This window comes from Salvelinus sp. IW2-2015, unplaced genomic scaffold (assembly GCF_002910315.2).
Source record: "Salvelinus sp. IW2-2015 unplaced genomic scaffold, ASM291031v2 Un_scaffold356, whole genome shotgun sequence".
NCBI lineage: Eukaryota > Metazoa > Chordata > Actinopteri > Salmoniformes > Salmonidae > Salvelinus > Salvelinus sp. IW2-2015.
In genome coordinates this window covers 652,171-674,859 of record NW_019942547.1, presented here as the reverse complement: position 1 = coordinate 674,859, position 22,689 = coordinate 652,171, and the positions used below count along the sequence as shown (strand labels likewise).

Genomic DNA, 22,689 nt, shown 5'->3' with positions numbered 1-22,689 from the left:
GTGTTGATGTACACGGTGGGTAGGAACGTGACAGTACTGTCTTGACTGTATACAGAGAGAGAGATGCCTGACTCTCAGTTCTCTGGGCTGAACTGAGAACAGCAAACTGGTAATGTATGGACCGGATCCATGACAGACATGATGACCATTCAACAACCTAACTATGTGTTTCATGAGTCTTACAGGACTGAGGACTCCCGGGGGTTGAGCAAGCGGCAATATTGTACTATTGACAGAAAGTGAGGAAGTGGATGAAATCACAATGGGTCCATATTTTGTTCCGTTTACCATTTAATGCCTGTTCTGATCATGTTTACATAACCAATTACAAGGTGAACAAACAATGGAATGGAAAATAAATGATTAGAATGTACAGAAAGCCCACATGTTCATTCTAGTCTACTCCTGCGCTCAGCGTCCTATCACGCATTGACTACTGAGGGTTCCCATTGTTACAATGTTTGACAGGGGCCACATTGACAATTCAATTGTGACAGGTTTCCTCATGAGCACCACTGACATTAGAACCGTGTCTGTGCTCTAACAAGCCACCACTTCCTCCTGTCTTGGCTATAACCTTTAATAGAGTATACACTACATTCTGGTACAGGAACACAGGTGTTATTGTTCGGAGAACGAGTCATGTATGTACTCCATAAACATCAACAGTGTAATATCTGGCTGAAGGTTGATAATACAAAGTAAATAACAAGGAACAGAGCAGAAGTACACGATATGTATACATTTGAAGATGTTTATTGATAGTATGGCCTAAAACTCATATCTCGATTTTTTTTTTTCAAACTTATGGGAGATTCACTATATATATTTATTTTCTCTAAATAAGTTTGTTGTACAATTTAAAAGGTCAAATACACTTCATTTAAAACAGTCAGCAATAATCTATTGAATTCAGAGCGTGTGAAGTTATACCTAGGCTAAATATAAGCCTTCCACAATCACAAGAACCACTGAGAGTTTCATTATTTTATCAAAATAGTTTAATAAATCACTGATCTGGCTTTCAAGTCTGTCTATGAAAAATGTCCTTTTGTTACAAATTTAACCAGAACCCTGCATAATGCACATTCACTAATAATGTAGCAGGTATTGTAGAAAATGAACACCGGTCTCATAAACAATCTCTCTAGCACAAGCCCACGTGCTAGTGAGTAGCCAGCTAATATTTAGATTTCAAGTTTAGCCAACTTGGATCTAGGTATAATTTCACACGCTCTGAATTCAGCTAACAAGGCAAAACAGTTTGGATTGTTATGAACACAACCTTCTGTCAGTCTCCAACTGTTTGAACGGCCTGTTCACCTTGTTCAGATGTTGAGGTCAAGTGGCCTACCTTATTTCTCAGAATGACAAGTTGCCAATTCCTTATATAAATTGTTTTATGCTTATTCCACATTTAGAAAAAACAGACAACAGCTAGTAAAACACTCTTTATTTGACAAAAATGCTGCTAGCGATACGTGGTACCGTAATATGCGCATGACAAACTGAGCATACATTTTCCAGAATGAATGTTCATTGGTACATCCGTTTTAGCAGTGTCTACTCTGCTCGAAATTTGAGCAGCTGAAACATAAACAGGGTTCGAAAGGTTACCTTCTCCTCTATTACAGTAAAATAATGTCTCCATGTGTTTCGGTGTCCATATGACCGATTCTGTTGGACCAAACCTCAAATGCAAATAGCGAGTTGAAACCGTTTGTCAGAGAGGAAGAAGTGATCTCTCATCTTTATTGTTGTGCGTGGTAGGGGGAGGGGCTTGGGAGAAAGAGGCGAAGGGAGAGGTTTCACTCTYGCCAAAATAAGCCAAATGCGTTTGTATGCGCTTATTTTGACCCTAAGCTTGTCCCCTGCCTTTCTGCCTTTGGGACGACTCCCCCCATTGTTAGGGCGGGGAGACATGAGCATCTCGTCGTTATATACCGATCTCTGGTGTAAATGGGAAGGTGCACAGAAGGAGCGAACGAGACCAAAAAGACAACATCAGAACAAGGGGACATAAACGCTCAGAAAAACTAAAACTAAAAACTTGTGCAATACTCCAAAWGCGATACAGGCATTTGGAATATTGCACAAAAACATGAAGTCGAATGAATCAAATTMATTCTATATATCGCCCAGCACTAATTGATAGGCAATGCATTTGGTACAGATTATGATTTATGATTTGACAGTCTTATTCTAACCGGCTTATCAAAACAATGTGCAATACATTGGGCCATTATATCAGTAGGCAGCTATATTGCTATAAAAGTATTGGTCCACAGTATTGCTAGTGTCCAATACTGATACAGGCAAGAGTTGCTTGTCTTGGGTCCCAACAAAAAGCTTTAGGCCCAACTGTTATATTGGTTGTCTAGTAGCCAGCTAGTGGGGATACTTGTAAACTTTACAGCTAGCTAGATCGTTCCAGCTGTTGTTTACTTAGCTAGCCAGGTAGCTATCGAGTGGAATGGTTACTTTTATGTTAAAGAGTGGAATGGATTTTCTGCTGGTGTATCCTTAGGTATCTCCTCTCAGAGAACCTCTTCCCGCAGTGATTACAGGCGAATGGCCTTTCTCCCGTGTGGACCCTTTGGTGCCTCTTCAGGTCACCAGCCTGGGCGAAGCGCATATGACACTCAGTACAGCTGAAGGGTTTCACCCCTGTGTGGACCCTCTGGTGCCGCTTCAGGTTGCCAGCCTCAGCAAAGCGCATGTTACACTGGGTACAGCTGAAGGGTTTCTCCCCTGTGTGGACCCTCTGGTGGATCTCCACTTTCTGGGGGCAGCTGAAGCCTTTGTTACAAAACATGCAGAGGAACCGTTTCTCTTTACTATTGCCTGATGTGGCTCCCCCTCCCTGAGCCTGGGCTCTAGCCATGTCATTTGAGTTCAATACCTGATCGAAAAGGACACGGCTGTGTGAATCGGAAGGCCGCATCGACGTGGCCACTCGGTTGCGATCCGTGAGGTCATTTAAAGGGGAGTGGGTCGCGACATTTGGATTAGTCTCTAAGCTTTCCCTGTAATCTAAGAAATCTCTGCCCTGTGAGAGTCCATCTCCTAAGTGAGTATCTGCATTCCATGTGGGTGGAACGTCGCCCTCCACTTTCACCTCATCTACCACTATAACCTCCCCTTTCTTATCTAGTAACCCTTCAGAGTATACACTACCACTGTACTGGTTCCAGTCCCCTCTAGACAGATCAGTGTGTGTCTCTAAATCCAAGGGAATGTTGCCAGGGTCCATCTCTGTAGTGTAAGAACAAGACGGATCATTGCCAGTTTCTAACACGTCACCTGCGTCTCGATGGGAATGACCCGTCCTCAGGCTTTGGTTACCGTAAAGTAAATACTCTGAGCCGAGAGCAGGAGGACAACCCAGTCTCCCCAGCCCCAGTCTCTCTGGGCTCTCTGGTCTCTGTGTTACAGTTAAAGCCTTGGTGTCGGTCTCTGACTTGCGGATGCCGTTCAGCGTTCCACGGACCTCCGTGATGCTGCATCTGGTCCTGGGCTGCGTGGTGGCGGTGGTGGGGTTTGCTGTGGCTAAAGATGGCGCTCCAGCCGATCCAGTCTGGATGTCTCTGCTGTGTCGTTGGTCCTCCTCTCCTTCAGACCTCTCCTGCTTGACCCCAAGACCTGCAGTCTCTGCATCTGCAGCCTGACAAGAAGAGGAGGTTGTTACCGGTAACTAGTTGAATTGGATAAATGTCGTAGGGAAGTCTCACAAACTCCCCTATGGCAGATACATGAGGATGTACATGTAAACAAGTGAATAGCTAAGGGGAGCCTTTCTGAAATAAACAGGCCATATTTCATTTACATAGTAACCCATTTTCAATGCAACACTATTACACTGACCTCTATCATGATAATGTGCTGGGCTGAGGTTCCACTCCCCTCATCTACAGTGATTGGTTGGTCATCTCTCCATGTATTGTGTCCCGCTGGCTTCACAAAGTTCCTGTGTCCTCCAGTGAGATTTCCTTCACCTGAGAGAGTGATTGGGGGGGAAAGAGGTGCTTAGGTTAACTACTGTCAATGATCAACAGTATATTGTGCACTTGACGCTGTCTAGAATTGGTAAGGACGTATGGTAACACTTATTATAACTACTGTATGTACTACTTATTGATTGATGTAGGCTGATTATGTTCCATGTATCACATTGTTTGCAATGAGTAATAAGAAATACAGTAAATCAGGGATCTGGTTACAATATGCTATTGTGTCTTTGCTCAAGGTAGCTAAGTAATCAGGAGAATTATTGCATTCTATCCAAAAACTGACCAAGACCCGATTACGCAGCCTCTGCCTTTTTTCTGCAAAATGTACCTCTTGCCATTCCTCTGTATCGGTCGAGGATCTTGACACTACTGGGACGACTGGCGAGGACGCGCTCTCGCATTGTCCTCTCTGTGCGCTCTCGTGCCACCTTCAGTTCCAGTAGTTTCCTTCGTAATGTCCTGTTTTCTTTCTGGCTTTGAGTTATTTCCAAACGAAACACTGCATAGTCGTCGTCTACGAGTTTACAGATCTCTGCCACGGCTGCATTCGCTAGCACCTCCATGATGGAAGCTATTTGAGTGTGAAAAACCACACAGTTAGCCATTGTTAGCAGCTAACTAACCTGCGGTACATACATAAATATCGTCTATCAACCAAGTCCTGTCTCCAACGTGAATTAAACACTATATGGGGTAAGTATGTGATGCTGTGCAGTTAAATTAGTCATATTTTAACATCTAAATAACAACAATAAAACACTAACGTGGACATTGTTCTTGGTCACTTTTCACTTCCGTTAATTCTTCGTGTGAGTTTCCGGCAGACTAGTTGTGTTGCGTATTGCTGCCTTTCACAGGTCGGAGTGTGAATTGCACATTGTCAGAAAAAAGTGGAAAGGATTTTTTTTTTTATCGCACCTCCACCTAACTCTACACATAAACACACCACCCTTATCCCACTACTTTAGCCTTACCAGATCCTACACCAGCCTGGGAGGATGGAACCCTTCTCTTACAACCAACTGTAGATCTTCTGCAAAGAGAAACCCTTACACCCAAAAATGTCTGTTCTGCTGCCACTGCCACATATACTTTCCGCGATTTAAGCTCCATCAGTGCAGTACAATTTAATGACCATAGCAATAAACGCAAGAAATCCTACCTTACTTAAACTCATCCTCTGGATTTCTCTCTTCAGGCCTACTCACCGGGGGGCTCCTAGGTCTCAAACTCTCGGCTGCCTTCTCCCTACAGTTAGCAGCTGTTAGCTTTGCCCACGACTAGCTCATGTGAACTACAATCGAGACGCTTTTGTTTTAACGTTTAGAAACGTCAATACTCATCGCTTGCGATRCGGCCTTTAACCTTAAACATAAAATGAGCCTTCATTGGGAATGATATAAACATTAGAATGKCGTTAACAAATGACCAGCAATCTAAATCATAGTACATTTTTCATCAGTATGAAASAAATCATCTTGTTGATACTGAGCATACTCCCATTGGTCAGCATGGTGGAAATAACTATTTCCATCCCCACAACACCATCTGTAGGAACACAAATGAGCATATCTTGTTGGACAAATCCAGGTAGTGAATCCCGGTTTAAGTCAAATGTATTGCGTTGGTGCCCAATGAACATGACCCAGAACAAACATCATGATTCCACTACTTATAAGGCCACTCCTATAGACTCTATGTGCATTAGCACCATCCATTAGTACCATACGTGCTATAGTTCCTGAGTATTATCATTATCATCACAAATGTAATTTGGTAATGGATATAAATCAAATAGATTAGGATCAGTTCCACTCTCCGGATCAGAGTTCACCCTCTCCATTCAMCAATCAATCCGTCAGTTTTAAAAWTCATTCAATTTCCAAATCATAATCAAAACCTAATTAATTATGCAACCCAAATTTAGAATGACATTGTTCAGTGATTAGAACCCTCAATTTGGCATACACCAACATTGGCAGAATGTACATTTATATTAACATACAGTATAATGAACCTATACTTCTAGTATTAACTTTCTTATCATGATTATAATTACATATCAGTATCTTAATGCATTCTTAATCTAAATTACTATACATGTAGCAGTGTGTAGATCTCTACAATCAACCTTATACGCAAAATAAACAATTTTAGACAAATCTAAATCAATTATGAGCGCAGTTAACCAACCCCCCCTTCAGGCACTGATTCTCCTGGTGTCTCTTCATTGGTTCTTTTTCAGATAGCTTCATATTTCAAAGTGGATGGCCCATGATAATGTCTCACCTGGGCCGCCACCACCTTTACCACCCATTATGTCTTGTCCATTTGTCAACCAGCATACCAGCAACATGAAAGAAGTTTGGAACAGATCTCCCTCCATGCTCACTCTAGGTGGACTCCTGTCACACTCCTGAGAGAAAAGACACAAGAGAAGAACCAGTTGATAGCTTTGATTGGATGCTGTACACCGGTTGCTGGCTCAGGTCTCTCGGTGGAAGTGGTGTGGACAGGGCCGTATTGAACGCCTTTGTCGCACTTCTTCAGCCGGTTAGAGGGGGTTTTGAGGTTCACACCGTTCTCTGCCGAATTTTCCCTGCCATGCATCAAGACACCATCTGACGTCACTTTTCATGATGAGAGAGAGAGAGAGAGAGATCAGAACAACAGTTTAGTTGAGTTCATTTCTGATTCAGGAAATCCAGACAAGCATTGACTATATGACAAATTATTACTTTTACCATTTATTCCTAATACAAATCTCTAAACACATGTCAAAGAGAATAACAACACATTCTGCTGAAACAATTTTTTCAAATTGGCTTATACTCCCCATCACACTGTCAACTTCATCGCAGAGCCACAGGATCAGGAAGTTAGATCTCTAACCCATCGTGAGAAATCCCAACAATCCAGCAGACCCAATCTAGTGAGATTTGTATCGAAACAAAACAGAACATACAACACAACAATACACTCCTTCATATATCACTCCATACACTTCTACATATCACTCACAATGTGAGTCGTGTTAAATCTAATCGAATAAGAATCACTACCATTAATAATTCCATAAAGAAAAACATTGTACCCTTACGATTAAAGGAAAATAGTCTTAATACAGCCTCAAAGGCATCGCCCTCTCCTTCTTCCCGTTGGTCCAAATCACAAATATGGCTATGAACTATGAACTTCATCATAAATATCAGTGTTACAAATGACCTTCAAATCATCATCTGAATGGCTTTCCATTGAGGGCGATCAAACCACAGTGGAAAGTCAGGACAGAGGTCATACAAACCCTTCAAAGAAGTGTGTCTTACTATATTTGACTAATTAATGAAATAGTCAAACATTTCATACATTTCGTATCCCAGGTTTACAATACGTTTCCAGTACATTTCTATTCAAAATCATTCACGTGTTTAATTAAAACTTGTGTGTGTGTGTGCCCCTTTATGATACCTCGGCACTAACCCATATTCATAACCAGTAAGTTGTGTGTGCATGCTGGTGTGTGTGTGTGTGGTAAACCATATGGCAAAAACAAACAAAAATTGCCAGGCCTTATTTAATTTGGTAGATTTATACTTATAAAACTGCCAAATTTCACTAAGTGCTCTCCTAAGACCATAGCCTCAGGAAACATTGGCATATAACGACACAATTTCCAGAAAATAGCCTTAAAGTTCCTCCAAGTGTTTCTCCGCAGAGATTCCCACATGCGCAAAAGGAATAGATTAGCAGTCAACAAGTTAAATCGACCTCCATTGATGTAAAACCAGATCATGCGCCTTTTAATAAAAGCGGATGATGTTTTCTCATGCAACATATTTCAGTTACTTTACTACATCACATTACTACATCGCAATGATAATTTGTTCGATGAAAAATCCTAAATGAGGATTTATACAACGTTATAAGTATTAACATAATCTTGTAATTTCTCCACGATAAGCCATTGGAGTTTAATATTAAAAATGTCCATATGTGTTGATTCAAGAATGAAGTATAATATTTTGGTTCCACTGGGGTAAGGGGAAACTCAGTCCCTGAAATGACACAAAAATAACCAAGTCAGTCAGCACAGAGTAAATTTTGTAGTTCATTTAAACAAAATGGTCATACACTCACAATGTGAAGTACAGTACTTTTATTGCACACAATTATACGTGACAAGTAAAATAACTTTTATCTGATACCCTCGCTTTGACCAAATTAATTTTAGAATGCCTTGGAAAAGGTTCAACATAACATTACACACAGCTTACCTACTGTCACGAGAATTTCCAATCCCAATGATAATAACAATCAATCAATAGCTCTGACCAATTCCCGATGTTTGTAAGACCATGGGTATAATAATAATTAGTCAACGACTCAGCTTATACAAAAGGTTAGTACAGTTTATTCAGAGAACGTTCTAAAGTCAAGAATACAAAACAATTCATTTTATACTGACTTCTCACGCCCACACATTCACACAACCATACGCACACACATACACACACACATACACATACACAGACGCACACAAATACACACTAACAGACGCACACACATGTCCTGCTACCCAGCCGACAGAGATTAGTGACCTTGTCCTTGAGACGTACTCCCCGTTCTCTCCCAAATCTCTAGTCAGGTCGGCACCAAGCTCAGACAGTCTGTGTTTAAAATACCATAAAGACATGTTGTCTTTACCCTAATTCTGACTAGGACTACACATTTATTGATTATGATTTTATACATTCTAATCAATTCCATACAATTATATGTTTCAGGGCGGAATATTCTAATCATTCAATTAACAGATCATTTTCACCGATCAACTACTTCAGGTCAAGTAAACCTGAATTAAGGCACTATCATTTCCTCACTATAAAACACCAGCATCAAACAACAGGACAAGGTTGTTACTCTTCATTAGTGAAGCATTTTTACAGACACCATCACACCAACCATATCATCTACTCTGCTTCATCATACTCATTCTTTCCTCAGTTCACCTCATCCAGTTCCCTACTACATCCTAAACCAACAGAATTAACTACAAAACAAACTAACTAGTACTACATTACATGTCATAATACTCTATACATGGGCTGTGTGCATTTTCTGCTGGTGTATCCTGAGGTAGCTCCTCTCTGAGAACCTTTTCCCGCAGTGCGTACAGGTGAATGGCCTCTCTCCCGTGTGGACCTTCAGGTGCGCCTTCAGATGGTGCTGGTGGGAGAACCTCTTCTCACACTGGGGGCAGCTGTAGGGTTTCTCCCCTGTGTGGACCCTCTGGTGCCTCTTCAGGTGGTGCTGGTGGGAGAACCTCTTCTCACACAGGTGGCAGCCAAACGGTTTCTCCCCCGTGTGCATCCTCTGATGGCTCTCCATCTGTTTGCGGAAACTGAAGACTTTCCAACAGAATGAACATGGGAAGCACTTCTCTTTGCCACCAGATCTGCTGATAGCATTACTACTACTACTGTTATTTGTCAATGGACTTGTGTAGCCATTTAGTGTTGAGGCACTGGCATTGTCTGAGGTCTGGTTTAACATTAGCAGAGTGTGAGGAGGACGAAGGCCAGGGAGTGTCTGTGTTGTCACAGGGTCCATGTTCCAGTTGATAGATCCTATAGAAGGCAGGCTGAAGGCAGCACCTGTTAGGTGGTTAACCTGAGGTGCCATCAGTCTCTCTGAATCACAACTATAGGAGCAGGACGGAGCATCGCTAGCCGAGTCTGTGTCTGTTCTCTCCCGCCCCATACTGACACCTCCCCGTCCCCGCAGACCAAATCTAAACCTTGTCCTGGTCTCAGCCAGTCTGTTGTCATGGAGACTAAGTGTTGTTGTTGTTTTGCGTTCGACTGTCTGTTTCTGGTTGTGGTTAACAGTGTTGTTCCCCAGCCCAGAGATGAGGACACTGTCCCATCCACAGGACTCCACTATGTCGCTTTTGGTCCCAGCCTGCTCTGTGATGTCATCCCCTGGGCTCTTGGCTGCACCAGTCTGGAAATCCAATATGGCCACCAAGTCTCCTCTGTTAGCCTCCAGCAAACCACCTACAGGCAAATGTTACAATCTAGACTTAACTTTTTAACAAACATGACAACAGAACAAAAATCATAGACATGGATTTTGTGTGTGTTATTTGCCTGGTGATATCTATGACTGTCATGTTGATATACATCGTTTTGTTTATTTTTGAATTTCATACAAATTGTATTGATATTGTTTTAGAAAAAGTACTCATAAGGTTTCATATGTGTTTAATAAAATCATTTGTCAGGCGCATCACTATTCCCATTGAAGATCTATTACTGTATGTAGGTTATATGTATGTCTCCCTTACCTTGCTCCCCCATCTTTAGTCCACTCAGCAGGTCAATGCTCTCTGGTCCGTCTTCTATTGTCTCCTCTTTGACCAGCAGCAGATCAGGCTTCCCATCCTCCATGTCTACTGACTGTAAGAGATACAGAGTGAGAGGATGTTGGATCAAGAAATCTGATATGAGCACCCTGCTATGGAGCACCTTCTGATTGGGCAATGAGGGATTGCTATGAGTACTATGCAAACATGTTAGTTGATTTGATTACCTGACACGTAAATGGTTGGATAATTCAAATGCAGGGTCCCACACTTAAAACAAAATGAATCAACATCTGGGCCCGTATCCACAAAGTCTCAGAGTAAGAGTGCTGATCTTTCCATTTAATCATATTAATTATGATCTAAAAGGCAAAACTAATCCTAAATCAACACTCCTTCTCTAAGAGGCTTTGTGGATACGGGCCCTGACCTAATACCATACAGACAGTAGTTTACAGTGGGCTCACCTCAGTGAGATTGTGTGGGGTCCTGTGCTGCTCAGCTGGTTCCTCTGTGGGTTCAGGAGGAGGTGTAGTCTGGTTGTCCTCCATGACCATGTTCCCCTCAGGGTTCCCCAGACCCTCCTCACACCCCTCCTCCTTCACCAGCAGCACCTCTGGACTCTCCTCCTGGATGAGAGAGGTGATACAGATTACACAGACATACACTCCCTCAGGTACGTACACACACACACACACACACACACAGAAAATAAAACACACTTTCAACATGGAGTGTTTAACCATCCCCACTGTTTGTGTGTATTAATGATCCCCATTAGCTGCTTCCAGGGGTTCAGCACAATTAAGGCAGTTATACCATTTTGAAAACATTACAATACATTTCACAACACATTAAGTGTGTGCCCTCAGGCCACTACTCTACTACCACATATCTGCAACACAAAATAAATGTTATCATGTTTGTGTGTGTGCATGTGTCTACGTTTAGGTCCTATACTGTAGTTACAGAATGACTTCATTGTTGTTAAACCCATCATGGTGGACATACAGTAAATATGGTGTGGGTGAATAGTCAGCTATGATAAGTCAAGTCATCAGACAAGACTAAACTATTTTGACGTGTACAGTAGGTGTTTGTTAGTGTGTGGGGATGTGTAGGTATATTTAGTAAGTAGTCTGGTTATGATGCGCTGTCGGGGGTATGTAGAATAGGGTGAAATCAGGGGCCGTATCCAAAAAGCCTCTCAGAGGAGTGCTGATGTAGGATCAGTTTTGCCTTTCAGATCATAATGAATAAGACGATGTAGACAGGCCGGGGGCTTGATCCTCGATCAGCACTTCTACTCTAAGACTTTTGTTGGGCCGGTATCCACAAAAGCCTCTCAGAGTAGAAAATTGTTCATAAGTGCTGAGAATAGATACATTTTACTCCTACTCTAATGGGTAAAAATAAAAGCGATGCATGAAGCTACTTTAGTCATAACAGTCCCAGCTAGTCGACCCGTCGGAGCGCAACATCACGTTGTAAAAAGAAAAACCCTAAATCGGGAATGCCGGTAAATTGGGCAACTGAAAGCATCTAAGGCTTATGTAAACTTTGATTGTGTCCGATTAAAATTCTAGACCTTTTAAACGTATGCAACATTATTGGCAAGTGATTTGATAAACGGGAGTTAAAAGTTTAAAAGTTGTTAAAGGGAAGTGACGAGGGTTGGTAACAGTATAATGGTAATAGTGTCAAAATTCAACTTTTAACAATAATCATCGCAATATTTGATGTACAGTCACATTCAGCGTGGTTGTATGAAGCGTGCTATAGAGTTCACAGCTGGCGATGCCTCATTGGTTATTCCCTATCATTTGCAACAATGTCAATGAGCGTCATCACTATCTTTCCTTTGCAGGATGTCGTGACTATCAGCTGAGATAAACTTTTATGAGTTGATTTTACTCCTGGCTCAGAGTTTGCCTGGGCAGTGTCTTCAAATCAAATCAAATTGTATTTGTCACATGCGCCGAATACAACAGTTGTAGTAGACCTTACAGTGAAATTCTTACTTACAAGCCCTTAACCACCAATGCAGTTTTAAGAAAAATACGTGTTAAGTAAAAAATAGTAAAGTAAAAAATAAATAAAAGTAACAAATAATTAAAGAGCAGCAGTAAAATAACAATAGCGATGCTATTTACAGGAGGTACTGGTACAGTCAATGTGTGGGGGCACCGGTTAGAGTTAGTTACTATGCATACATAATAAACAGAGAATAGTAGCAGCTTAAATGAGGGGGGGCAATGCAAATAGTCTGGGTAGTCATTTGATTAGCTGTTCAGGAGGCTTATGGCTTGGGGGTAGAAGCTGTTGAGAAGCCTTTTGGACCTAGACTTGGTGCTCCGGTAACGCTTACCGTGTGGCAGCAGAGAGAACAGTCTATGACTAGGGTGGCTGAAGTCTTTGACAATTTTTAGGGCCTTCCTCTGACACCGCCTGGTATAGAGGTCCTGGATGGCAGGAAGTTTGGCCCCGGTGATGTATTGGGCCGTTCGCAGTGCCTTGCGGTCGGAGGCAGAGCAGTTGCCATTCCAGGCAGTGATGCAACCCGTCAGGATGCTCTCGATGGTGCAGCTGTAGAACTTTTTGAGTATCCGAGGACCCATGCCAAATCTTTTCAGTCTCCTGAGAGGGAGTAGGTTTTGTCGTGCCCTCTTCACGACTGTCTTGGTGTGTTTGGACCATGATAGTTTGTTGGTGATGTGGACACCAAGGAACTTGAAGTTCTCAACCTGCTCCTCTACAGCCCTGTCGATGAGAATGGGGGTGTTCTCGGTCCTCCTTTTCCTGTAGTCCACAATCATCTCCTTTGTCTTGATCACGTTGAGAGAGAGGTTGTTGTCCTGGCACCACACGGCCGGGTCTCTGACCTCCTCCCTATAGGCTGTCACATCGTTGTCGGTGGTCAAGCCTACCACTGTTGTGTCATCAGCAAACTTAATGATGGTGTTGGAGCCGTGCCTGGCCATGCAGTCATGAGTGAAGAGGGAGTACAGGAGGGGACTGAGCACACTCCTGAGGGGCCCCCGTGTTGAAGATCAGAGTGGCGGATGTGTTGTTACCTACCCTTACCAACTGGAGGCGGACAGTCAGGAAGTCCAGGATCCAGTTGCAGAGGAGGTTTGGGGCGGCAGGTAGCCTAGTGGTTAGAGCGTTGGACTAGTAACCGAAAGGTTGCAAGATCTAATCCCCGAGCTGACAAGGTAGAAATCTGTCGTTCTGCCCCTGAACAAGGCAGTTAACCCACTGTTCCTAGGCCATCATTGAAAATAAAAATTTGTTCTTAACTGACTTGCCTAGTTAAATAAATAAAGGTGTTTCGTCCCAGGATCCTTAGCTTACTGATGAGCTTTGAGGACACTATGGTGTTGAACGCTGAGCTGTAGTCAATGAATAGCATTCTCACATAGRTGTTCCTTTTGTCCAGGTCTGAAAGGGCAGTAGGGAGTGCAATAGAGATTGCATCATTATTAGCACCTGGTGGTAAGGGTTATCATAAACCTACTCTAAGCTGGGAGTTATTATTTTTTTAAATGTAAACATGTTTTAACAGGACGCCTAGGACCTTTTCTGAGATTCATTGTGGATACAGGCCCAGATGTGATGTATACTAAAGAGAATCTCAATGAAAGTCTTAGAATGAAAAGTCCCATTTTGTGTTTATTAAACATAAACAAGTTTTAAATACACCATATGAAAACCACACATACACGTCTCAATGAACTTGATAAACTGCACTAATTTTATCATTAAACATGTCTTGGGGGGTAAAAAATAAAGTAGTTTAATAGAAGTAATGAAACAGGCATTTGTGAACATCATATATCCTACAGAGTACAAACACAATATATCTTTTTAGGCTTATGTGGCTTATACACAGTGTACAAAACATTAGGAACACTTTCCTGCTTTTTCCATGACATAGACTGACCAGGTGAATCCAGGTGAAAGCTATTATCCCTTATTGATGTCACTTGTTAAATTTACTTCAATCAGTGTAGATAAAGGGGAGGAGACAGGTTAAAGAAGGATTTGTAAGCCTTGAGGCAATTGAGAAAGGGATTGTGTATGTGTGCCATTCAGAGAGTGAATGGGCAAGACAAAAGTGCCTTTGAAAGGGATATGGTAGTAGGTGCCATGTGCATCGGTTTGAGTGTGTCAATAACTGCAACGCTGCTGGGTTTTTCACACTCAACAGTTTCCTGTGTGTATCAAGAATGGTCCACCACCAAAAGGACATCCAGCCAACTTGACACAACTGATGGAAGCATTGTAGTCAACATGGGCCAGCATCCCTGTGGAACGCTTTCGACACCTTGTAGAGTTCATGCCCTGACGAATTGAGACTGTTCTGAGGACAAAAGGGGGTGCAAATCAATATTAAGAAGGTGTTCCTAATGTTTTGTGCACTCAGTGTATATCATATCACACAATGTCTGGATGCAATATTCAACACTGAAATCTGTTACTCTCGTTATTCCAAATGCATCTGTGGGTCTTTTCTGCTGAAAACAATGAAAATGTGTCTTTAATGCAGGGTTTGATCTAAATGTCAGAAGCTATCGAGTGGAATGGTTACTTTCTATATTATAGAGTGGAATGTTTTTTCTGCTGGTGTAGCCTGAGGTAGCTCCTCTCTGAGAACCTCTTCTCACACTGGGGGCAGCTATAGGGTTTCTCCCCTGTGTGGACCCTCTGGTGCCTCTTCAGGTCACCAGCCTGGGCGAAGCGCATATGACACTGGGTACAGCTGTACGGTTTCTCCCCTGTGTGGACCCTCTGGTGTCTCTTCAGGTGGCCAGCCTGGGCGAAGCGCATGTGACACTGAGTACAGCTGAATGGTTTCTCCCCTGTGTGGACTCTCTGGTGCCTCTCCACCTTCTGAGCGCAACTGAAGCCTTTGTTACAGAACATGCAGAGGAAAGGTTTCTCTTTACTATATCCTGATGTGGCTCCCCCTCCCTGAACCTGGGTTCTATCTCTGTTGTTTGAGTTCAATTCCTGATCGAAAAGGACATGGCCGTGTGAATCGGAAGGCCCCATCGACGTGGACACTGGGTCGCAATGCCTGAGCAAGTGTAAAGGGGAATGGGTCGCAACATTTGTATTTGATTCAAAGCTTTCCCTGTAATCTAAGAAATCTCTGCCCTGTGAGAGTCCGTCTCCTAGGTGCCTATCTGCATTCCATGTGGGAGGAACGTTGCCCTCCACTTTCACAGTCACTTCATCTACGACCAGACCGCCCCCTTTCTCATCCAAGCACCCTTCAGAGTATACACTACTACTGTACTGGTTCCAGTCCCCTCTAGACAGATCAGTCTGTGTCTCTAAACCCAAGGGCATGTTGTCACGGTCCATCTCTGTAGTGTAAGAACAAGACGGATCATTGCCAGTCTCTAAAGCGGCACCTGAGTCCTGATGGGATTGAATCGTCCTCGGGCTTGGGTTACCGTAAAGTAAATACTCTGAGCCGAGAGCAGGACAGCCCTGTGGTCCCAGCCCCAGTCTCTCTGGGTCTGATCTGGGGTCAGATCCTGTGTGTAAAAGCCTTTGTGTTACAGTTAAAGTCTCGGTGTCTGTCTCTGACTTGAGGACGGCGTTCAGCGTTCCACTGACCTCCATGATGCTGCATCGGGTCCTGGGCTGCACTAGGGAGGCGGTGGGATCCTCCATAGCTACAGGGGGCGCTCCTGCCGCTTCAGTCTGGATGTCTCTGCTGTGTCTTGGGTCCTCCTCTCCTTCAGTCCTCTCCTGCTTGACCACAGGACCTGCAGCCTCTGTATCTGCAGACTGACACAAGAAGAGGAGAGGTTATTATCAGTACATTAGTTGAATTGGATAACAATGTCGTGGGGAAGTCTCACAAGCTCCCATATGGCAAATACATTCTGATGTACACGTGAGCTAATGAATAGTTGTGGGCAGCCTTTTTGAAATAAACTCGTCACATTTGATATACTGTAATTTTTATGTAACACTATTAAACTAACCTCTATCACAATAACGTGCTGGGTTGAGGTTCCACTCCCCTCGTCAACAGTGATTGGTTGGTCATCTCTCCATGTATTGTGTTCCGATGGCTTCACAAAGCTTCTGTGGACTCCATTGAGATGTCCTTCACCTAAGAGAGTGATTGGGGGAAAAGGAGGTGGTTAAGTTAGGTACTGTCAATGCTCAACTGTATATTGTACCCTATTGACACTGTCTAGAATTGGCAAGGATATAAGGTAACACTTCTCATAACTTCTTGATATACTATTTATTCATAAATGTCAGTCATGAAGACAGTCGTGAAGAGGGCACGACAAAACATATTCCCTCTCAGGAGACTGAAAATATTTGGCATGGGTCCTCAGATCCTAAAAAGGTTTTACAGCTGCACCATCGAGAGCATCCTGATGGGTTGCATCACTGCCTGGTATGGCAACTGCTCGGCCTCCGACCGAAAGGCACTACAGAGGGTAGTCCGTACAGCCCAGTACATCACATGGGCCAAGCTTCCTGCCATCCAGGACCTCTATACCAGGCGGTGTCAGAGGAAAGCCCTAAAAATTGTCAAAGACTCCAGCCACCCTAGTCATAGACTGTTCTCTCTGCTACCGCACGGCAAGCGGTACCGGAGCGCCATGTCTAGGTCCAAGAGGCTATTTGCATTGCCCCCCCATGGATTCGAACCAGCGACTTTTTGGTTACTGGTCCAACACTCTTAACTGCTAAACTACCTGCAGCCCCAATCCAGAATCTGGTTGGAATATAATATTGTGTCTTTGCGGAAGATGGCTAAGTAATCATGGGGAATTATTGCATACTATCCACAAACTGACCAAGACCCAATTATGGGTAACACATCTGGGCCCGGTTTCCTGATAGCAATGGAACTTAGGCTTCGGAGTGTTTTAAGATACATCTTTCCTACAACGGCCTAAGATGTCACGTGTTTCCCAAAACACCAAGCAGAGAGAACTTTCGCTTAAAGGCAATTTATGCTTGATCCACAGGCTCCGTACGTAGGGTGTGACGCAACAGCGGAGCATTCGGAGCCTTGTGGAGGCCAAATCCAGCTCTGTACAGAGATGCCATGCGCCTCTCATGTTGTGTAACAATGCGGAGGGCTCCGTATAGCTCCACACTGACACGATTGGTTGACGGTAGGTGGGGGTGGTAAATCCTCTATAAACACAAACTCAATTTCTTGACAACAAACATGGAGAACATTAACGAAAGGCTATCAGAAGAAGTTAACAAAAAAACAAAAACATATTTATGATACCTCGTGTACGGATTTCAAAAAACACAAAAATGTGTTTGAACTCCTGGAAAGAGATTGGGAAGGTAATGGGGATCACGCGGGTGAAGAGGTCAATGGAATGCAGACCCTAGGGGATAGAAGGAAGCTGGATTGACGCACATTCAACAAATCTGATCTAACAAAGTGGATATTTGTCAAATCCATCACGATTTCTATATTATAACAGGTCCACAATGTGGTTACTCAAATCCAATTTGGATACATTTGGCTGTTTTCGCTGCAAAACATTTAGAAGTTGTGCCTTTTCAGGTTTAGAAAAAGTGACTGCCAAATGATAACTCCCATTCGTATAAACTGGTAGCACAGCTAGCATACAGACATCGGTGGTGGTAGTCGTCAAAGTAGTTTTAACTGTAATGCACTTGATTGATGACAATGACATGAACATATATTGAGCTTGACATCCATATAAGCATTATACTCCGATTTCTACCTCAACATAGTGTGAAAAACACATACAAACAATAGCCTAAATACAGTGGTGTGTATTCATGGATGCCAAGGGAGGCCAGGCTTCCCCAAATATTTGACCAATAAAAATGATAAAATAATGTCTCTTTCATCTCTGTTTTTTCTCTGTCCAAATGTTCCGTTTATTTGCAAGTGACTTAATCTCACCGGAGAAATCATCCGAGCGAGGGAAACAGCGCCCCTCTGTCTCAGTATGTGTAGCCCATGTATCTTATGCTGCCTGGAACACCAATCAAATCACATCCTAAGCAAAACGTCATTATTGTTTCTGGTCTGTTTGTGTTGATGTCCTGCAGTAGCTAGTTTACTAAATCGKCTCTTTCCTAAACCATGGATGGAGATGGGGATTTGGACTTGTGGTTTTGACTTAACTCTCTGTACAGGCCAATGATTATGAAGGCGATTCTGATCTAACCATAAATTAATATGTTGTACCACTGGCCTGAGACGATTGAAGTCCAATATGTAGCCTAGTAGGCTCACGTTAACCTGTTGAGGACAGAGGGCGCTGTTTTCACTTTGGGGGAAAATCGTGCCCAATTTAAACGGCCTCGTACTCAATTCTTGCTCGTACAATATGCATATTATTATTACTATTGGATAGAAAACACTCTCTAGTTTCTAAAACCGTTTGAATTATATCTGTGAGTAAAACAGAACTCATTTGGCACAAACTTCCTGACCAGGAAGTGGAAAGTCTGAAAACGATGCTCTGTTCTAGGGCCTGCCTATAAATGGGCATGATACGTATTAGTATACATGCATGTCATACACCTTCCCCTAGATGTCAATGGAGCGCTAGTGAGAGAAGAAATGATGTTTATCTTGGCTGAGGTGGAATAATCCTCTTGGAATGACGTGTCACCCATTTCCTGTTTTCTGGAAAGCGCGAGGATGGACCTGGAATTGCTTCTGAAAAGCTGTCGTTATAGGCGACTACTATCTCCGGCTTTGATTTTATTTTGATACATGTGACAATATCATCGTAAAGTATGTTTTTCAATATAGTTTTATTAGATTATTGAATTTTTTTTCGGGACGTTAGGCGTGTTGCGTTGTCTGTGTTTGTTGACGATGGAGAGCTTCGCGCCACTTGGCTAGTGTGCTGCTAATTCAAGAGGGAAAAAGGACGTTCTAAATCCAAACAACGATTGTTCTTGACAAAGGACTCTTGTACAACATTCTGATGGAAGCTCCAAAAGTAGGACCATTTATAATGCTATTTCATATATTGTCGAACTGTGTACTATTAGTTTTGCGCCAAGGTTTTGGGCACTGTCTCGCCATAAGTAAGCCTTATGTCATTGATATTTTTAGAATTCTAACACTGCGATTGCATTAAGACTAGTGTATCTATCATTTCCTATACACATGTATTTTTTAGTCATGTTATAAATAGTTATTTGGTCAGAATATGTGAGTCAGAAAAAATCCGGACGTTCGTGGAAAAAGATGCTACGTTAGCACAATGTATACCACTGATTTCAGCTCTAATATGCACATTTTCGAAAAAACATAAGTGTATGTATAACCTGATGTTATAGGACTGTCATTCTGATGAAGGTTAGTGAAAATTTATATATTTTGCTGGTTTATTCGCTAGCTAACGTGCCTATTGCATCGTCTAACGGCCTTGATGAATGAATTGCGGTAGTGTGTTTAGGCTATTGTAGTAAGCTAATATAAGTGCCTATATTTTGTGTTTTCGCTGTAAAAACATTAAAAAATCAGAAATATTGGCTGGATTCACAGATGCTTGTCTTCATTTGCTGTACACGATGCATTTTTCAGAAATGTTTTATGATGAGTATTTAGGTATTCCACGTTGGTCTCTATAATTACTCTGGCTGCTTCGGTGCTATTTCTGACGGTAGCTGTGATGGTAACTGCAATGTAAAACTGATTTATAGGTTCTAATATGCAAATTTTTTGAACAAAACATAGATTTATTGTGTAACATGTTATAAGACTGTCATCTGATGAAGTTGTTTCTTGGTTAGTTTGGTTGGTTCTTGGTTAGTTAGGTTGGCTTTGTGCATGCTACCTGTGCTGTGAAAAATGTCTGTCCTTTTTTGTATTTGGTGGTGAGCTAACATAAATATACGTGCTGTTTTCGCTGTAAAACATTTAAAAAATCGGACATGTTGACTGGATTCACAAGATGTGTATCTTTCATTTGCTGTATTGGACTTGTTAATGTGTTTAAGTTAAATATTTCTCMAAAAAAAAAATTGAATTTCGCGCTCTGCCTTTTCAGTGGAATGTGGGAGGAGTTCCGCTAGCGTAACCCCGGGGCCAGACAGGTTAACTAGCTAGCTTAGCTGGCTCATTGTTGCCTGTGTAAGGAAGTCAGGATATCAAACATTTTAGCTAGGTAGCCTATCAAAACAAAAACTAAAAGTGTACTGCATGATAGAGCCATAGTCTGTTTTGCCAACATGAAAGAGAGGAGGATGGCATTTGTGTTCAACTAGTCAACAAGTAGGGTGAGTCCAATTTTATTTGTATTTTTTTTACTTACGTGCACACAAAAATCAGTTCCATGGACCGCCACATGATCAAAAAAAAAAAAAAGTGCAACATTGATTGGACTAAATATTTTTTGGTATCTTTAAGTTGATTTTCAGTGTATTAAACCAAGCATATATAGCCTCGTAGATTTGATGTTTAAGTTGAAATGGTGCTGGAATAGCGGAGGCAGTGCTCCCGTTGTCTTTGTGCTGACTTGCGGTAACTCTGTGGTCCTAAATCAGTAGTTGTTTAGTAAACTGTCGAAAACATTAACTTGCTTAACCATTCTGCAGGTGAGAACTGTTTGTTACATGCAATTTGCTTTGTGGACGGACGTTGCGCTCCGGTTTTGTCTAGTTAAATGTATTCCGCCACTGTGTAACTTGTCTTTTTGTTGTCACGGCCTTACTGTATATCACCGTGGCATATGAACTAATGGGTTACAGAGCAAACAAAGAAATTACCACAACATAAGTGGTAATACGTTTTTTGTTTTACTGGCTTGGCTTCCTTTGTGATACTACCCACGCACCTAAATCAGGGTTTCCGAAACTTGGTCCTGCGCCCCCCGTATAAGTTGTTTTTTTCCCTAGCACTACACAGCTGATACAAAATAATCAACCTATCATCAAGCTTTGATCATTTGAATCAGCTGTGTAGTGCTAGGGCAAAACCCAAAACGTATACCGGGGGGAGATTCGGGGTGGAGGTGCAGGTGGAAAAACAGTGCAGCCTTTTATACGTTTTTGAGACTTAAAGATTTTTGAAGACTTGCAAGGGGTACTGACACTGGAAGACCTGCCCTCCCTGGTTCCCATTGAGCCTGAGTAGGGATCAGATCTGTTATTTTTTTTAACAGCAAAGTTGTTTGATTTAGTTTATTGGTATTTTGATCCATTTATGGGAATCCTGTTTCCATCCCTCACAGTAGGTGGCGGGATGCACATTAAATTGTGCGATCACCAATATACCATAGAAGACAACTTCCTTCACAACAGCTCTGTGCTGCTCCGCGAAACGCAAGAAGTAGAGGCCATATCACCGTAAATGTATTAAAAAGATATAGCCTGCCTATACTGTAGGTAGGCTATATTTTTTTCAATGAAATCAGTGTTATGTTCATTCAATTGTCTTTTTCTTTTGCCAATGCTGACGTCGGGTTGACCATGCAGCGCCTTTATGCAAAATGTACCTCTTGCCATTCCTCTGTATCGGTCGAGGATCTTCACACTTCTGGGACGACTGACAAGGACGCGCTCTCGCATTGCCACCTCTCGTGACACCTTAAGTTCCTGTAGCTGTAGTTTCCTCCGCAATGCCCTGTTTTCTTTCTGGCTTTGAGTTATTTCCAAACGAAACACTGCGTAGTCGTCGTCTACGAGTTTACAGATCTCTGCCACGGCTGCATTCGCTAGCACCTCCATGATGGAGGCTATTTGAGTGTGAAAAACAATACAGCTGGCCATTGTTAGCGAACATTAGCAGCTAGCTAGCGTTATATAGACAACATCTATCAACCAAGTCCTGTCTCCAACGCGAATGAAAGACTACCTGGAGTAAGTATGTGATGCTGTGCAGTTAAATTAGTCAAATGTTGATTTCCATGGTGTTAATAAACCTCTAAATAAAAACGCGAACGTGGAAATTGTTCTTCGTCACTGTTTACTTCCGTTTACACTGAAGTGAAGAAAAATATCAGCGTGTCGTCGCAACACTTAAAAAAGTACTTCCGGGTCACAGAGTTTCAGAAATTCTTCAAAATTAAGGTCGCCCAAGTAATAGTAGAAAACTGTCAATAACCTGCATTTATTCATATTATTTGTTCATATTTAAGTGACATTTGCACCATGTTCCAAAGTCATATAAATGCCCCAAGTGCGAATCCCTGTTAATGGAATACATATTGGCTTATAGAGCATTAACTATTTTGGGTGCTGCAGTAAAAGTTTTGTTGGGAGTAGTAGTGTTTGTAGAATGTATATATGGTGTCATTTCATGGGGCTCTGAATAAT

The 22,689-nt window shown here is 42.3% G+C and overlaps 2 protein-coding genes across 3 annotated transcripts; both read right to left on the bottom strand.

Annotated features, from left to right (window-relative positions):
• Window positions 1-740: 740 nt before the first annotated feature.
• Window positions 741-4,856, bottom strand: LOC112068293 (uncharacterized). Of its 2 annotated transcripts, XM_070438095.1 has the most exons (4): window positions 4,775-4,856; window positions 4,339-4,581; window positions 3,865-3,995; window positions 741-3,664 (listed from the first exon to the last, which is right to left on the bottom strand). In XM_070438095.1, exons 2-4 carry the CDS (start codon window positions 4,571-4,573, stop codon window positions 2,489-2,491), a joined length of 1,542 nt encoding a protein of 513 aa, XP_070294196.1. In that variant the 5' UTR covers window positions 4,574-4,581; window positions 4,775-4,856; the 3' UTR covers window positions 741-2,488. The 2 variants fall into 2 exon arrangements, with proteins under 2 accessions (XP_070294196.1, XP_023991163.2); XM_024135395.2 differs by having other exon boundaries at window positions 4,339-4,824.
• A 3,324-nt stretch (window positions 4,857-8,180) lies between these two features.
• Window positions 8,181-22,364, bottom strand: LOC139023906 (uncharacterized). Its single transcript, XM_070438094.1, has 6 exons — window positions 21,870-22,364; window positions 16,377-16,507; window positions 16,003-16,176; window positions 10,842-11,003; window positions 10,357-10,468; window positions 8,181-10,066 (listed from the first exon to the last, which is right to left on the bottom strand). The coding sequence occupies exons 1-6, from the start codon at window positions 22,141-22,143 to the stop codon at window positions 9,105-9,107; spliced, it is 1,815 nt and encodes a 604-aa protein (XP_070294195.1). The 5' UTR covers window positions 22,144-22,364; the 3' UTR covers window positions 8,181-9,104.
• Window positions 22,365-22,689: the final 325 nt, after the last annotated feature.

Bases quoted from the DNA above. Each gene is read 5' to 3' on its own strand.
- LOC112068293 (XM_024135395.2), bottom strand. From the start codon at position 4,615: ATGGCTAACTGTGTGGTTTTTCACACTCAAATAGCTTCCATCATGGAG. The intron at 3,996-4,338 runs GTACATTTTGCA...TCACTCTCTCAG, and splicing joins ATACAGAGGAATGGCAAGAG to GTGAAGGAAATCTCACTGGA. The intron at 3,665-3,864 runs GTCAGTGTAATA...TCTTCTTGTCAG, and splicing joins AGCACATTATCATGATAGAG to GCTGCAGATGCAGAGACTGC.
- LOC139023906 (XM_070438094.1), bottom strand. From the start codon at position 22,143: ATGGCCAGCTGTATTGTTTTTCACACTCAAATAGCCTCCATCATGGAG. The intron at 10,469-10,841 runs GTGAGCCCACTG...TATCTCTTACAG, and splicing joins CCCCACACAATCTCACTGAG to TCAGTAGACATGGAGGATGG. The intron at 10,067-10,356 runs GTAAGGGAGACA...ATTTGCCTGTAG, and splicing joins ACTAAAGATGGGGGAGCAAG to GTGGTTTGCTGGAGGCTAAC.